Genomic DNA, 18,128 nt, shown 5'->3' on the forward strand with positions numbered 1-18,128 from the left:
TCAGAGCCTTTCTCAGCTTCAACAAATGCATAAGGCATTGCTTTAGTTTTAAGTAACCTCTCTTCCTCGTATGCCTATGGATGTCCAGCCCAAAACCGGACATTAAAATGCAACACAATCGTCAGGATAGGTAGGATGACACAGTTTGAGGGACTGTGGGTTTGCATTTTTGTGTGTGCTGCTGTGTAACCACTGGCCAGTGAGGTGTGGGAGGGGATTGGTGAATAAAACACCTCATGGCTTCCAGCAAAGGCAACAGCAAGTTTCAGTAGTTGAAAGCTGAAACTAGACAAATCTTTTGTAAAAAGAAGATGCATCTTTGGGAGTTAAGATAACTGATCGTGAGAACATCTAGAACATGCTGAATCATACAGCACTTGGGTCCTCTTGCTCTATTACTGTATTAGATGTATCCTCTGGTCTCTCAGCCTTAGCTCAAGCAGATGTTTTAGGCTGGAGAGCAGGAATCCCTGCAGGAAATACTGCATTATCAGAATAATTGCATTCTGACTTTCAAATTCCAGGATTTGAAGGATTGTCCTTAATCCCCATCTTTGCAAGGAGCCCGTGTCTCCCACCCATGCTCTGATCTTTTCTCCTGTGTTCTGTCTGCCTAGCCTGCTCAGAGCTCAGGTCATACCAAGTCTTGAGCCTTCCCAGAGCCCACATTTATGTCCCAGTCATGCTCATGGTGGCCAGCGATGGTGGTCTCTGCTTTGGGAAGAATCACAGAGGTTTGAAGCTTTCACATCTTACTCTCAGACGGGCACTGAGCTCTGTTTCGTGTCCAGCTCCAGCCTTCAAGATGTCTAGGTTTGAACTGCTGCATCCAGGGAAGGATTTAGCCAGATCTCAACAAGATTTCTGTTCTCTGGCAAATGTGCTTATCTTAAATGTGTCTCTAATCTACCTCTTTGAGTCTTGCTTCTGACCGTGAATTGCTGAAGATGGAACAAGGGGCAGCTGGAGTACCAAAGAACCACTGGACAGGTGGCCTACAGGACATTCTTCATAGATGCTTTAAAATGGGTATGAATGGCGTGTTCAGTCTTCCCAGAAACCACCCCCTGTGTTTCAGTCACTGTAATGGTCATTACTGATATCTCTAGAGAGAAGGGGTGTGAGCTACAGCTGCATCTGAGAGTACAGTAGCCCTTAGCAGGTAAAATGGAGATTTCAGGTTTTGTGGTCCAGCAGCTGTTAGTAAATGCAGACTGTTAAATAGCTGGTGTATTGGAGAGAAAGGCAGGAAACTGTTCTCCATCTTCAACTCTTCTATTCCTTATTTTCCTACATGTTTTGGCTTTGTTATTCTTATGCCAAGGACATAATTTTGTCATCTTCAAGCTGTGACAAGCCTGAGATAAGCTGATGAGCGACAAATGCTGCTTTGTAGTATTGGCTAACCCTCAAAGTGTGGACGGCAACTTTAGAGAGTCTTCTGTAAATAATAGTTTGAGTCACAGTGTGGTGGGTAGCTGCAGGTGCTGCTGGTGCCATGTATCAACTGGCAAGGGATATTTTGGCATTAGGAAATAGACCCTAAAGTCTTGAATTGTCTGTCAAGTCTCTTTGTTTCTGCAGGAAGCTCAGAACTCTTGTTTAAAATAATACTTCAGTGATTAATAGCCCAGTCAGTGGTGCCTGTCTTTTCTTTGGCTTTGAGTTCAGCAATGTTTGATCCTGCCCCCTTAGGGTGATGTTTCTCACTGCAGCCAAACTAATCCGATGCCAGACAGCCCAACAAGGAGCTGGCCCATTCCTCCATATCCACTCTCATGCCGGATGCCTGTATGACCCAAGACAAGACAGTTCAGCCAGCAGAAAACCTTCATTCATTTCATTTTCTGTTCCATTAATGAGCTGAAATGATTAACCATGAGTTCAGATCACAGAATAATCCAGATCAGAAGGGATCTCTGGAGGTTGCATGGCCCAACGCCTTGCCTAGAGCAAGGCCAGCTTTGGAGTTGCGTTAGATTCCTCAGAGCTCATGGGAGCACCAAAGCTGTGGGGCAGAGAGACATTGCTTTTCTCAGCTACAGCAAATTGTTGATTCTTTTAAGTAAGAGGGCCTCACTTGGTTTTCTGAAAATTTGGCTCCTCTCGGTGGCTCACCATGGGGTGAAGACAGTGGTACAAGGAAGAAAAAGGTGGGGATGTCCCTGGCAGATGCTCACTGTTGGGCTGGCACCATCACCAGCTGAATAAGGTGCAGTAAACTGAAGCTTTTGGCAGTCAAAGGATATGTGGGCAATGGTTTGCAGCTGCGAGATGAGCCTGCCTGCTGGGCACAGCTGTTACCAATGCTGGAGCTCAGTGGGTACAAGCAGGGCTGAGCGCTCTGCACTGCTCCTTGCTGCAGCAATCCCGTGCTGCTTAACCATGTCCTTGTAACATCAGGGGCTGAAATCCTGAAGGAAAATTAACAGGCAGCTGGCAAAAACTTTAGGCTTCTTTAGGAAGCATCTAGTCACTGGAAGTGGTTATGAATGCCTTGGTGACAAGACAGCAGTGTGGCCAGCCGTACCTTTGTGTTTTTGGGGCTGTGCCGTTGCTGTGGAGGTGCAGCTGGTGGGACAACTCTGCTCTGAAGTGGTTGGTGTCTCCTCATCACGCTGATTGCGTGCAGCTCAGTACATCTGACAGGGGCAAGAGAAATGAATTAGGACTGGCTGGTGTTTTCTCAGATCCTGCTTAAAATCGAACAAAAAGCCAGGCAAGTCTGCTGAATGGTGTTAGATCGTGGGATTATAAGACCTCGTTTCATTAAATCACTCTAGGTCAGGAAAATATCTATGCATTGTATCAGTCTCATTGAAGCAGCTACAGGAAGAAATATTAGTGCATATTCAGCAATGTATTCAGCAATACTATTAGGCACAAAGTAACAATCTATGTCATTTTCTGTGTATTTATGCCCTGGGCTGGCTGCACATTTAGATGTAACTTAGCCTGTTTCTTTGAACAGTCTGCTGAGGTGTAGCAGCTCCTCCATCCCTGCGGGAGCTGTGGCAGGGATGTGCTGCCAGGGGCTGAAGGCACAGTGGAAATTCCTCTGGTGTGGCTAAATGAAATGAGGTTTCCTATTGTGTGGTCTGTCTGCACCAAGTTACAAGCTTTCACTGCTCTAAAACCAAAACTGATTCCTTAAGCTTGGCAAATTAGTGTTACCTGTAATATCTTTACGGCTGAAGTGGACAATAGATCTTCCTAGCATTTATTGCACCAAAAGATGAAACCATTTTTTATTATAAAATTATACAGTGAAACTTGCACACTAGGAGTTCACCTGACATCAGTCTCTTTTTCCCTGGCAGTGGGATTTCTCTACAACATGGTTCCAGCCTGGGAGCCAAGAGTGCAGTTCAGCTGCTCTGCCTGCTGTATCCCAACTTCCAAATGCACCATTTCTGTGGGTTTTTCACTAGTAAAACTGAGATTGTGTGTTTGGTTCACAGCTTGTCTGTAGAATCCTCAATTTCTCTTCCAGGTTAGAGAAACCTTATTGCAGCACAGCTTGGTTTAGACACTTAAGCATTGGTGCAGATTGCAAACAGAATGCCCCCCACATTGGTTTACACATTCCTTTGATGAGTTTCTTTGAAGTACAGAGCGTTTTACCTGTGTTTATCCTTGTTCTATCAACTTGTAGGATTCTAGTAAATCCTTTAATAAAAATATTTCTCCACTGAGATCAGCCATGCACATGTAAGGCAGGAGGTACAGCAATTTAGTGATCAGTGCCTGTCCTATCTGTGCCATTCCTCTCTGCTAGCACTGCTCGCTTTCAGATGTCACCTGTAGCAGGTGACACTGTCCTCAAAAACCATCAACTGTAAGAAGCATTTGAGCTATTGTATTCCTTTTCTTGCCAGCAAAGTAGCCTTGCTGTTAATATTAACATCTCAAACAAGGGCTAGTAAAACCCTACTTCTACCGCGATTCTCTGTATCTGCCTGACACAAAAGACATTACTTGGGAAGTTAGATAGATGCCTGAATGACAGTGTACTTCTCCCCAGCATCTGAAACAGAATGCTAATGCACAAAAGCAAGGAAATAAAATTAAAACTAAACAAAAAAATTTAAGGCACCAGAAGTCTTACCCTGCCTACATGACAAACAGAATGGGGCCAGTTCCTGGATGCACCATGCACTGTGTTATTTGCACCAGTGCAAAGTGAGGTTAGGGTGGATGTAAACCACCTGAAGACAACTGCAGGACATTCTGCACTTCCCTTTTTGTGCAGGTTACTCGCAGCAGCACCCAGGAGCTCAGTGCAATAGGGCAGAGACAGAGTTCATCATCTCATAGCAGCGAGTGGAAGCGTACGCAAGATTTGCCAGTGGCAGCAGTCGTTGTCGGCAGCAGGAGGAGTACCGCCTGGTGTTCCTGGCCCATCTCTGAGGTACTTGCTGACCTCTGCATCCAAAATGTGCCCTGGCTAGGCAGCCTCGCTGTGACACTGAGCTGGCAGCTGAGGGTCAGCTCTGTCTGCCCTCCTGCCCCCTACATGGCCGTCTTTGGCACTGCCACAAGACAGAGATGCCCGCAAGGCTGGAGACTGGGAGTCCTGGTGGCTGCTTAGACCTGTCTGGTGCATCTGCCCACGTGAAGTCATCTAGTCCTGCTGTGAGATAACACCAGTCCTGGTTTCAAGCTGCCTGAATGAACTATTTGCTCAGATTTTCTTGGACCTGACAGCCAGGTTCATTCATGCCCAGTCTCCCTGTGGAGAGCACAGGGTAGCCCAGAGTTAGAGCTGGTGAACGGATCCTTCACCTCCAGTGGCTTGTTCACTTAAGACCAAAATGAGCTGCCACTGATGGGACCTTATATACATCTTCTCATACCAGCCATGCCAGGTGATGAGGCCCAGTAGCCATGGGTTGACCAGTTGTTCTCAGGGTACCCAGCCCCCTGAGCTGGAAAACAGGGATGGGGAGCAGAATGAAGCCCCCATAATCCAAGGGGAATTGGTTAGTGACCTGCTACACCGCTTAGACACACACGCAGGTCTCTGGGGCTGGATGGGATCCACCCAAGGGTACTGAGGGAGCTGGCAGAAGAGCTCACCGATCCACTCTCCATCATTTATCAGCAGTCCTGACTAACCAGGGAGGTCCCGGTTGACTGGGGGTTAGCAAATGTGACATCCATCTGCAAGAAGGGCCAGAAGGAGGATCTGGGGAGCTGCAGGCCTGTCAGTCTGACCTCGGTGCCAGGGAAGGTTATGAAGCAGATCATCCTGAGTGCCATCGCATGGCACGTACAGGACAACCAGATGATCAGGACCAGTCAGCATGGGTTTGTGAAAGGCAGGTCCTGCTTGACCAACCTGATGTCCTTCTGTGACAAGGTGACCTACTTAGTGGATGAGGGGGAGGCTGTGTATGTTGTCTACCTAAACTTTAGTAGTCTTTGACACCATTTCCCACAGCATTCCCCTGGAGAAACTGGCTGCTCATGGCTTGGACAGGCATACTCTTCACTGGGTAAAAACTGGCTGGATGGCCAGGGCCAAAGAGTGGTGGAGAATGGAGTTGAATCCAGTTGGTAGCCAGTCACAAGTGGTGTTCCCCAAGGCTCAGTATTGGGGCCGGTTCCATTTAATATCTTTATCAATGATCTGGACGAGGGGATCGAGTGCACCCTCAGTAAGTTTGCAGATGACACCAAGTTGGGCAGGAGTGTTGATCTGCTTGAGGATAGGAAAGGTCTACAGAGGGATCTGGACAGGCTGGATCGATGGGCCCAGGCCAATTGTATGAGGTTCAACAAGGCTCAGTGCCGGGTCCTGCACTTGGGTCACAACAACCCCATGCAACACTACGGGCTTGGGGAGAGTGGCTGGAAAGCTGCCCGGCAGAAAAGGACCTGGGGGTGTTGGTCAACAGCTGGCTGAATATGAGCCAGCAGTGTGCCGATGTGGCCAAGAAGGCCAATAGCATCCTGGCTTCTATCAGAAATAGTGTGGCCAGCAGGACTAGGAAAGTGATCCTCCCCCTGTACTCGGCACTGGTGAGGCTGCACCTCGAATACTGTGTTCAGTTTTGGCCCCCTCACTACAAGACAGACGTTGAGGTGCTGGAGTGTCTCCAGAGAAGGGCAACGAAGCTGGTGAAGGGTCTAGTGCACAAGTCTTATGAGGAGCAGCTGAGGGAGCTGGGGTGGTTTAGCCTGGAGAAAAGGAGGCTGAGGGGAGACCTTATCGCTCTCTACAACTAGCTGAAAGGAGGTTGTAGTGAGGTGGGTGTTGGTCTCTTTTCCAAAGTAACAAGCAATAGGACGAGAGGAAATGGACTCAAGTTGCAGCAGGGGAGGTTTAGATTGGACATTAGGAAAAATTCCTTCACCGAAAGGGCTGTCAAGCACTGGAACAGGCTGCCAGAGGAAGTGGTTGAGTCACCATCTCTGGAGGTATTTCAAAGATGTGTAGATGTGGTGCTTAGGGACATGGTTTAGTGGTGGACTTGGCAATGCTAGTTTATGGTTGGACTGGATGATCTTAAAGGTCTTTTCCAACCAAAACAATTTTATGATTCTATGCCGTTTGCTTGGTCTGTGCTTTCGTTAGCAGTGAAGTAGTTAACAGCCATCAGCTCACTGCCCCATCCCTGGAGTATCTCCTGACTCTGGGCTTGCTGCTGTCACCTCGCAGCCCACTGATCTTCTCCAGACCCCTAGAAAGTTGGACCCGGCTCAGTTCGCTGCTTCTGAGCTGTCGGCAGGAAACGGTGTCTTTGTGCCAAGGGAATGAGTCCTTGCTCGCAGTAACTGCTCATAAAATGCTCGTTAGAAAAACCTTAAAAATCTCTTTATATACCCACAGTTTTGCCACTGTTAGGGCTGCGTGCCATCCTGGTATCAATCTTTTATTGTATTCTGTTTCCTTGGCCAAGATTTTCTCCTTAGCTATAAAGCCCCTCACTTCAGAAGTGGGTTTTTTTTCGAATTCAGAACCCCCATGTTGAATACAGAGTGAGGTTTCCAGGTCTGAGAAACAAGACATCCTAAAGGTCACTGTGCATTTTTCAAAATCTAGGAGGGTTTTGTTTTGTTTCTTTTTAGCAGAAGTTTAAATCTAAAGGAAATACTGGTCTGCTGAGCTGGGCCAGTTCATCTTTAGCCTTTAGCAGGACTTGGGTAAGATGAATGACCAAATTCAGGGGATTCGTGGGCAAATAACACCAGAAACCTGCTTTTGTTATGGAAAGCATGAGAAGATAAGAAGGAATGGACTGTGTGCTGGCACTTTGCTTACCTCTGGCAGTATGTGATAGGAGCAGGTCAGCTGATCCAACTGAGATGAGCTTTTACTTAGGGCCAGGAGCAATAGTCCTTGCAGGCATCGAGGATGGAGCTGGTACCTTCCACTGCAGTTCACTGGTAATTTAGGGACAGAGCAAATTTGACTTCTGCCTTGAAAGAGGGGATTTCCAGCACAGCACTGGCTCTGTGACAATCAGGCAGGTCTTGACTGATCCTTCCCCTAGGAATGCTTTTGAGTGCATTTTACATGATTGCTGGCAGGTCACCACTCGCAGAAGGAAGAGGTGTAGGTACCATTTATTTTCAGGAAGGAAGGTATGGCTGAAAGTGTGATCCTTCTGGAGTTCAGCCCATCCAGGCTAAGCCACAGTGTCCCACAGCTCCAGTGCTGAACCAAGGATCAGTGCGTTTGGTTTTTATTCTGGCATGGAGAGCAGTAGCCTCCATTTAGGGGGCTCTGAATGCTTCAGTTTTTCCATGTGACACTGTATGAAGATGGAGGCTGGTCTTGTTTTCATTCTCGCCTGATTTAATTATATTTGCTTTTTCTCTTTTTATTTCAGTTGTGATTCCAAAGAGCCCTTTACCTGCCTCCGAAGTAAACTCGGAGAAACCTAGCATGCACAGTAGCACAAAGACTGTTTTGGGGCATCAACAAGGGCAAAGGCGTCGCAAAACAGGGAAGAAGCGTGGTCGAACGACCAAAGCGCTAATCCATCACCCCATGCCTACACCCTCCAAGTCAGTGGAGCCTTTGAAATTCCCCAGAAAGAGAGGCCCCAAGCCTGGCAGTAAGGTAAAAGCTGATGCTGATGCAGGCGGGTGAAAAGCAGGTGCTGCAAGTTCTGCCATGGGATGGTGCATGCGTGTGTTGTGCACGTTTGTCTCAACCTCTGGCTGTATGACTGCAGCAAGTAGGAGACAGAAGGGGTTTGTGGGCTGGGAATATCCCTCAGAGTCCAGCCCCAGAGCTGTAGAGAATGTCTGTGTCCTAAAGATCATTTCCATCAAGAAACTGTGTCTTTGGAGCTGCAAAGCTTCATTAGCTGTGAAGTAGCATGGCAGATGCTGTGATCATGACAGGATGGCCAAACGGTGGAATAAGCTCTTTCGTCCATCGTGTGTAGCTAGTCTAAGTCAAGCAGAGGTGGCAGATCTCAGGCTTGTTATTTTTTCAGGATTGTGGTTTATAAAATACACACATATTGATTACTAGGTTCTTGAGACTCCCCGTCATCACCATCAGAAGTGTGTCATGTTCCACAGTGCCTTGTCTGTTGGATGCAGAGGAGAGAGTGTAGTGATCATGGGTCGTAAAGGAGAGCAGGGATAAAAGGAGAAATATCTCCTCTTTTTCTGCAGAGGAAACCTAGGACATTGCTGAACCCAGCACCCACCTCTCCAACAACCAGTACCCCAGAACCAGACACAAGCACTGTGCCCCAGGATGCTGCTACAATCCCCAGCTCTGCCATGCAGGCTCCCACAGGTAAGGGTCTCAAACCACATTCTTGACAAGATTGCACAGTTAGGAGGTGCATCAGTTAGAAAGTGACACACCAAGATACTACCATTTCTTCCTAAACCTGTAAACCAGCAAACGTTACAATTCCAGAAAGGCTGGCCTAATAGAGAGTGTGTTGGGAGGAAAAGAGAGGCACACGAGTTCAGGACAGCTGTTCATTTATCTCTCTGTCCATTTTGGAAATAATGAAGTCATAGGAAGATTGTGAGTCCATCTGTTCAGTGCAGGGACCCCTTTCCCTGAGTTACCACATGCATGCTAGTGACTCCACAGCTCTCGAAGGGCATTTTTTGTGGCCCATCATGCCCAGAGGCAGTACGGTGTGCAGCACCTCTCATGAGTCCAGAGTGCGAGCTCTCCCAAACCATGCCAGGCACAGCTGCTGAAGCTACAGCAAGATGCAGAACAACTGCTGAATGACAGTGGCAATGATCTGTTTAGCTTCAGCCAGGATATCAAGGCAAACAGGGACAAGAGGGAGCAAGGGAAGTAGTAGGAGCAGCAGTGCAGACTATATGCTTTGCTACAGCTGCGGGATGTAGCTGAAGATGAATCTGGGCAGGAAAGTCTAATGCAAAACTGCTTTTTATATGTTCAGTCAAGCACTGGATATGGTCTGAGCCCTCTGTTTCCCCAGAACATAATTGGCCTGTTTTCAGAGGAACCTAAAGAACTCAGTTTCCCTAAAAAGTGGAGGCTGTGTGCCTTCATCTCCTTTGAACATCGTGGCTACCTTACCTGGCAGGCATGGGAACCACTTTGCAGCCTGCCTTTGGGAGCCTGAGTGCTGGGGAAAGCATAGGAGAAACAGCAGCAGCTTGGAAGGTGAGTGTGAGGCAGGAAGGTTTTGGAGGTGATTCCCCTCTGTAAGTGGCTCTGCTGTTAGGATGCAGACAGGCAGTCATGGTGGATTCCCCTTTGTGAGTGACTTGACAGTCTTAAAATCTCAGCATCTCTCAGGCTGGCTTTTAGGCATCTGTTTCTTGCTTTCTTGAGTGGGTTAATGGCAAACACATTTCTCATCTTGGCAGTTTGCATTTACTTGAACAAGAATGGCAGCACTGGGCCCCACCTAGACAAGAAGAAGGTTCAGCAGCTGCCGGACCATTTTGGACCAGCTCGAGCTTCTGTTGTCCTGCAGCAAGCAGTACAGGCCTGCATTGATTGCGCTTATCATCAGAAAACAGTCTTCTCCTTCTTAAAACAAGGCCACGGGGGAGAGGTCATCTCAGGTGAGAACTGGCCCGCAGCACTTTGCCTTCAGAGATGTCATTGCAAGAATTCGCTCGTTGGAAGATGTCTCTCCTGAAGCTTGGTGCAGTCATGGGCCAGGGGCAGACAGAAGATTTCTGTCTTCTCTTTCTTGCCAAACATCTGTGTCAGTGAAGCAACAGCTAGCAGCTGATTCAGAGCAGAGCAGTTAGTGTGGCCTCCAGGCACAGCTGCTGGAGAAGGCAGCATGCAGCCCTGGTATCAGCCTGGGCAGCGTTATGCTCCACCTATCATCCCCCAGCACTGCCTGAGCCCCAGGAGGCGGCAGATTGGGTGGGATTTTCTGAACTCCTGATGGAAAGACAAGAAACACCCCGGTTTTTAATTTTGCTTTTAAGTCCGTGTTTACCCGGATGCTGGGAGTGCAGGCCCCTCCTTGAATGCCTTTCCATTCCCTCAAACGCAGCTTCTCAGGCGCTGCAGCCCCATACCTGATGCTGGGTGCAGCAGACTGGTTTTAGCCTGTCCCAGGGAAGCAAGCTCACCAGCGCTCAGCCAGCGGAAGGCAGTGGCTTTTGTTTGCTCTAGTCTAGACCAGTGATGCTGAGATACAGAAGCTGGCTGTGCAGCCCTGGGCGTAGGCTCCTGCCTTTGCTGGGGGTTTACGTGTTGGGCTCTGTTTGTTTCTGTCTCCAGCTGTGTTTGATCGGGAACAGCACACTCTGAACCTGCCAGCAGTAAACAGTATCACCTACGTCCTCCGCTTCCTGGAGAAGCTCTGCCACAATCTTCGCAGTGACAACCTCTTTGGGAACCAGCCTTTCACTCAGAACAGCCACATGCAGCGCTCACACGAGTACGACCACGACAGGTATCTACCAGGTAGGAGCTGGGGCGGGGGCGGCATTGTAGGGACCTCAGGTGCTCTTAACCCAGATTTTATCTTTATCTCGGGAGGCAGGCGTGTGTTTCAGAGCCCTCTCTGCAGGGTTCATTGCATCACACCCAGTGTCATGCACATGCCCGCAGGGCTCTTTTTGCGCAGGATTCAAGTTGCCTATTTTCTGCCTGTCGGTCTGATTTCCATCTCTGCCTGTAGGTTTCCACTCATCCGTGCTGTCTCCTTGTCTTCCCTCCTCTCCTTGTCCCCCAGTCCTTCCCACTTCCTGCAATCTGATTATAGTGACTTCATCCAGTTAGGAATTAAGGTGAAAGACTGCATGAGAAGTAGAAGAGTGATAACGTGCAGCAGGTAAACTGTAATTAGAAATGGAATTAAAACCTAGCAGAGTGCTTTACACACTGGCCATGAATCTGCTGCCAGCAGAGAGCACATCCAGCCCTTGGTGAAAGCATAGCCTGTTCAGGGATGATGTACACTGCAGCGATCTGAGGCATAGGTGGCTTTGTTTTTCTTGGCATGGCTAATGCTCCTCTGTGTTGAAGCAACACACCCCTGGCAAGATAGTTCATGCCACAATGCAAATTGTCAGGCTGCAAAGTTGCTCTTAAATGAAAGTGGTGGAAAAAAAGAAGACCAGTAGTTTTCCCCGCAGTGCTGTGTAGTGGCAGAAACCCCTGGGGTGATAGCTGCCTCCCCATGCTTGCTGTGAGCCTCTTGGGGAACTACTGCTGTAGGAATGCCAGTTGTGGAGAGGATAAAAGCTATCTGCACCCTCTTTAGGTAGTTGACAAGTGTCTTGTGCTGATCTGCTCTCCTGTCTTATTTCATCCACTATCTTTCTGCCCCCCGAGTCAGCAAATACCTGTTGTACTGTTTGAGGTCTTTCCAAAGTTAATCCTTGGGATAATTATGGCTCTGACGAGAAAAGCAAGAATTTCTAATGTAAAAGGATAAGCACTTAGGAAGAACTGTTTAAGAAAAAGTTGCTAAGCATGAAGCTTAGGGGCAGCAGTGTAATGCCACAGTTCTTCATTGCATCTTGCAAAGCACCAGTACTCAGGGGAGGGGATTAGCAAGAGTCTAAAGAGCGTGAGGATCTTGGAGTGACTGTCCCCTGCTTCCTCCATGGGTGATCAGCTGCCTGCAGGCTGGGGCTGTGCAGAGCCATGCTGGAGCCAGCAATGCCAGGAGCAGGGACCCATGCTGTGCTGTAGGAAGAGGAGCTGTAGGAAGTGGGTTGGCTGCTGTGGCAAGTAAAGGACCAGCATGTCTAGGTACTGGGACTAGAGGTTACCCCTCTAGGGAACCCTCAGTTAGAAGAAATCCCCATGTTTCAGTGTGGAAGTACCCTGTTGTCATGAGAGAGAGCAAAACCAGAATGGGAGGAAGAAGACCCAGGGTCTGGGCATGGTAGCAGGCTTGGATGGAGAGGGTCCTGTAGCTCACACACATGGTTTCAAGCCACCATGAGATGTCAGTGGTGTCTGTGCTGAGAGCTGGGTTGCCTGGCAGGGTGGAAAAGTATAAAAAGCAAAGTCAGAGTTCAGGGATCTCAGGCAGAGCACCAGATATGACATGATGCTGAGACTTGCCCATCCTGAACTTTTCTTTAGGGTGTTTGCAGGGATTAAAGAAAGATTAACAACAGTCAAGAGAAGTGATAACACCTAGTCTTGTAGTCTATACTGATATCTCAGGGATTGTTGGGCATCTGGTCATCTAACACCTTTCTCAAGCACCTTAAAGAAGATGATAAACATTGTTATCTACGCATTACAGTGGCTTTTGGTGAGGGCAAAGAAACAGTACCGGCAATTTTGAGAGGTTAGGGCTGGTCATGGAAGAATGAGGATGCAGTTGAACATCAGCTTAAACCACACCAAGTGTCAAGGCTGCCCTGTTCTCACCTTCAGCTCTGTGTGTCCTGCCTTGTTTCCTCTACAGTACAGGTGCTTGTGTGCCTGAATGGGGCTGGCTCTTAGAAAAAACTATCACTGGTTAGGACTGGGAGCTGGTCTCAATTCCCAGAACAAATGCGCTTTACAGGAGCACCAATGTGGATGCTGTGGAGAATTCGTGTGTGTGCTTGGGGCAAAAGAAGGAAGGTCTGCAGCAGGCCTTAGGTCAGCTGCATCCTAGCATTTTCTCTTGCTAAGTAAGGCATAGTCATGGAAATAAGGGGAAATAGATCAAGTTGTACATCAGGAAACTGTAGAGTTGCAAGAAAATGGGAAGCTAATTGCTGTTAATAGGAACGGGGATGGACTGTGAAATGTTGTGAACAGGTAGGTCTGATCTGAAGCCATCTGAAAACATAGGACTGGAGGGACCTTCTGGACTATTTTGCCTTGGGTCCTGTTATTACAGGCACCACAGCATACAGTGTTGCTTTAGTTAACTCTGGATTTGGGGATTTTGCTTTTCTGCTGGAGCCTGCTCCAAGGTTTTTTTCTGAATTTTTAGAAACTATGTTGTAGTTTCTAGCCCAGATTTGTTCTTGGGCAGCTTGGTATCCATGTCTCCTTGTCTTAACAATGTCTTTTAGTTTAACTCAGTTCTCCTTCTTCTGGAAGTAGTTAGAGAGCAGTTGTATCCTTCAGGGGAGCTCACCTTTTGGCTGCTCTGGTGAGAAAGGCTCTGTGCTCTCCTCATCTAGTGCTGGTTTGAATTAAACTTCATGAGGTGACCAGAGTGCCACCCAGCGCTCTGGGGAAGAGCTCATGGGGACCTGGTGCCACAGCACTGGCACCACCATGTTCACAAGAAATGTCTCTGGATGCCTCTTTTCGTCACTGTATCCTTGTAGCAGGTGATGATCAACCCGTCCTGATTGCATACTCTGTTCTTCTCATCCATTATTTTCAACTGCAAGTTCCCAGCTCATGGGACAATGTTTCAAGTGCACATCTGTGTTTTGCTGCTGGATTTACCTCTGTTCTGTTACTCTGTTCTATATATATTTTTTTCTGCATAATTTCAAATGCTACTTTATCTGGCCTGATGTGGGAAGACATGAGCAGATTTCATTGATGAACCTCTAAAATTTGTGCCAAAGTTATTAATAAAAATATTAAATGACACTGGGCTCAAGAATGATCCTCAAGAAAACTTATTAGCAATTGCTTTCCAGCCTCATGTTGTGGCTTAGTGCTCTGCTGACTGATTTTTCCCTCAAATTAGATGTTTGTGCATATAACAAGGCTTCTGGTAATCCTCACATTCTCTGTCTCAGCTAGTGGTTCTCTATATCAAACACCTTGCTGAATTCCAGGTAAATGAGATTGACCTCTCTTCCTTTGCCTGATACATTTTATTAGATTTTATTTTCCCATGATAAGGAAGCTATTGGGTTAGTCTCCTTTGATGAACGCCTACCTCAGTATGTGCCATGTGTAATTGCAATATTTTCCCTACCCTTTCCTTCAGAACCTCTTAGAACCCTTGCAGTACTGCTGAGGTCAGACTTGAGCATTTTGTTGCCAAAATCATTTTTTCACCTTCTTTTCTAAATGTTAGCACCATGTTTCCAGTCCCTCTGAGCAGTGCCTCACTGAGTTTTGTTACAATTTGCTGCAGCAGACCCAGGGTTTCATGTGCGCCTTCTTTCTTAAGTTACATTTTGGCTTCTTGTGCACCCTCATGTTGCCGGTTTGAGTACATTCAGTTATTTGACTTCCACCTCTTAGACAACGGTGTATATTTTTGTTCCTGTCCTGTTTCTTTTATCCCTGGAGCCTTGCCCTGGTGTTCAGCATGGGTGCAACTGGAACTGAAGGGTGGGATTTGTTTTACTGAACACAGGTGGATGTCACAGAGGCATCAACACCTGAGCTAGTTGTGTAGGCACGCTCTGCAGTTGAGCAGAAGGTACCAGTGCAATCGGTGCAAGTTGCAGCATCCTAAAATAGGAGCCTTGACTTTGACTTGATGAGATGAGGTGAGCAGACTCTCACTGACTGTAAAGGCATCTGTCCGGACTGCCTTGGGATGGCCAACAGCACAAACCAGGCATGGGCAGATGTGCTTCTCTTCCTCCCCACCAACCTCCCAAGGCAGGTGAGGTGAAATATCTCTCAAAGCTGTCCCATCATTTGCAGGCAAGGACAACCTTTTTGTCCTTTTTCTCAATCCTTACCTTTCTGCACAGTATCCTCTCGCTCCGTTCCCATGCGTTTGTTACTTCTGTAGCTGAAAATGCAGTCCTGTCTTTTCCTTTGCACTGTGTCAAAAGACAGAATGAGTTAAAAAGTTCACTTTGTCCCTGTACTCACCATCCTCTGAGGTATACAACTACATGTTGAGCAGGTCCTTTTCATGTCCAGTAAATGATCTGCTTGTTCTCAGCATCATTCTCAAAGTGAACATTTATCCGCTTAGATTTGGGGTCCTTTCCTCCCAGATTATTTCCTCACTGATGATACACATTCATGATGTTTATGGCATCTTTTGAACTGAAGGTATTTTCTTTTTTTCCTGATGATCCGCATTGTGAGTGCTGAGTGCAGCTCTATATATTACTCTATTTCTTTATTTTCTTAAAATTAGTCCTTTAAAATCGGACACCCTAACTACAGACCTACTTTTGGTTTATCCTTCCATTAATTTACACTGACCTAACTTCTGATTCTCTGGCTTATCTTCTACAACCTGACCTTCTGTGTTTGCATTACTTTTAAAATCAATCAATATAAAAAAAATAACCCAGACCAAAACCTGATGAAACCTTTAAAAAGCATCCCCTTTTGTTGTGATTCTGTGACTGTTTGGTGAAGTAAGTCATGCAGTTTTATATTTAGAGATACCCAGAGACATGACTAAGAGCATTTGTTTCTCATCTCTGTCTGGGCAATGAATGTTTCTTACAGGGACTTGTCCTGAGGACAGTATTTGTCTTTTCTAATAATGTTACAGTGATTTTGGATCATACTTGCATGGAGTCCCAGGACCTCAGTATAAGCAGCTTATCTTTTGTTTCCCCAAAGGATTTTGATAGACAGATACTTTTCTCTACCTTTGTATTTCTCTTTAGTCAACTAAATTGTGACTGTCTGATGCTTCCCAGCCATCTGTACCTTCATTTCTTTGTTTGGCATGATGCATCTCCCTTGGTGTCTGGTCCCAATCGCTCCCCACCGTATTTCTGTCACCCCTCCAGCACCCGTTCCTGCCCTGCTTCAGCAGCTGGGGCTGCTCTGTGGTGTTGTCCAGCTTCCAACATTTGTCTATGAGCATTTCACCTGTCTCTCCCCGCATACCTCAAACGCTGCAGGCTCACACGTGTCACCCGTGCTCGGGGCAGCTGGCAGGGGCCAGCCGGGAGCACTGGTGGCCCACGTGGGCAGGCAGTGGCTGGTGTGTCACCTCTTCATTGCTTCTCAATTGACCATGCCTTGCGCAGATGGGGCATGGTCTGCCACCCACTGTATCACTTGCCTGGCTGCTGTTCCCATTCCATTCTCTGTGTTCATCCACCCCCTGACACTTTGTGCACAGCCTTTAGCCGTCTGCAAAGAGACGTCTCGCAGCCCAGCCTGACGTCTCATCTGCCATGTACAATACGGAGAATCCCGTTGTTGGGAAGCATTTGGAGAAGAGCAGCAGCGACAGCTGGGGCACTTGAGGGATCCATTTGGGGAAAGATTGAAAATTTGAGTACGGTTTAATCAAGCACTGTGTATGGCATAGAGTGTTTGCAAATCGTCCAAGGGTTATATGCGTCTGAAAGGTGAAGAGTGGGGAGGAGCAGGAATCATGCGGGATGAGCGAAGGGGTAGAATGAGGAGAAGTGGAATTAAGTCAATCAGAGGTGATATTTGGGGTGAAATACAGCAAAATGTGGCTAAGGTTCTTCATTAGGTTTCTCACCACCCTTTTTCTCTGACAAAACTTGCAAAGCAAAATATAAAATGTTAAGCACTGACAGATGTGCTGGATTGCAGTTTTAACAGGCTGTTACCAGGCTGGCAATGCATGCGAGTCTGAATTGACTCTGGCAAGACTGAATTTCCCAGAAAGTCTCCACTCCTAAATAGGGCTTGTTCTCTTTTCCTAGACAGAAGCAGTTCGTTAGACGGCACTCTGCAGGGACCAGGCCGGGGTACAAAGCGATATTCCCAAGATTCCCCTCCATACAGTGCTCCTCTCTCCCCCAAGTTACCAAAGAATGACCGTCACCCTTTGGAAGGTGAGCACTGCGTCTCTTCCCAAAGCAGGCTGTTTATAGCAACTTGTAATGGATACAGCAGGATTAGATTTGCCATGCCAAATCGAGCCGTGGGTTTAGGAAGTCTGTTTTGCTTTGTCTGTGGCATGGATTGGTGCTTGGTGTTTCAGAGAGAAGTGAAGAAACCACTCTATGCCAAGGCAGGTTCCCCAAGCAGTTGTGTAAGGCGTGTGGAACGCAGGGAGAATTCCTTCTAACCCTGATAGTCATCATCTAATACCATATAATCTGGGATTTAATTACCCATATTTTAGCTTCCATTGCTCTGCATGGTATTAACAGTCATAAAACTGCCCAGTTGCTTCAGTCAATCTTCCCCAGAATTTTTCCATGATGGTTTGCTGCAGTGTATTGTACAGATGCTGATGTGCAGCTGTACGGCCAGGAACATGCTGCCCTTTCCCAGGATCCCATCTTGTTCCTCACAATCCTCCCTAAGTAGCAGGGAGGGTCTCATTAGTGTGTGCTCCACCAGCTGAACCGGATCAAATCACATCCCGCAGTGCTGCTGCTTCCTGCAGTGTCCGTTGGGTAATGCTGGTACAGATGTGCTGTGCCACGTTCTCAAAAGCAATTGCAGAAATGTCCTCTTTGGTATGTGGTCCACAGGTGTCCCTTGCATGTGCAGGTGGGAGATTTCCAGGGGGTCCAGGTAGCTGGAGGACTACCTGAGCCTGAGCAGGAGCCTTCAATAAATACACTTCCACCTTCCCTTTTGTTTTGAACTGCAAACTCTCCATAATGCACACTGGAGATTTAACCTTACTGAAGCCTTTTAATTAATTAATGGTGAAATCTGCCAAGGTGTTAGTCTCAATTCTTTGTGATATGTCCCTGAAAAATTGCTGAAGACTCTTTGCTGGGCTTATAGTTCAGTGGGTTTGTTCCCTGTTGCTGTCCCTTTAGAATCACCATTTCCCTGGTCCTTGCTGAGTTTGCTGGGCTTGGGTTATTGATCCGAGATTTGAAAGTGCACAGCCTCCCAGCGC

At 47.3% G+C, this 18,128-nt stretch overlaps 1 protein-coding gene across 11 annotated transcripts in view; it reads left to right on the forward strand.

Moving 5' to 3' along the window:
• SCMH1 (Scm polycomb group protein homolog 1) overlaps window positions 1-18,128 on the forward strand; it is a 75,984-nt gene that overhangs the window by 47,580 nt on the left and 10,276 nt on the right. For 7 of the 11 annotated variants that reach the window (XM_075047708.1, XM_075047716.1, XM_075047713.1 and 4 more), the window contains 5 exons: window positions 7,839-8,071; window positions 8,638-8,764; window positions 9,832-10,032; window positions 10,709-10,894; window positions 16,969-17,100. In XM_075047708.1, the coding sequence (XP_074903809.1) occupies window positions 7,839-8,071; window positions 8,638-8,764; window positions 9,832-10,032; window positions 10,709-10,894; window positions 16,969-17,100 (879 nt within the window). The remainder of the gene's footprint in view (window positions 1-7,838; window positions 8,072-8,637; window positions 8,765-9,831; window positions 10,033-10,708; window positions 10,895-16,968; window positions 17,101-18,128) is intronic. The other 4 variants (XM_075047714.1, XM_075047717.1, XM_075047715.1 and 1 more) reach the window with 3 other exon arrangements.

Source organism: Buteo buteo, chromosome 16 (assembly GCF_964188355.1).
Source record: "Buteo buteo chromosome 16, bButBut1.hap1.1, whole genome shotgun sequence".
Lineage (NCBI taxonomy): Eukaryota > Metazoa > Chordata > Aves > Accipitriformes > Accipitridae > Buteo > Buteo buteo.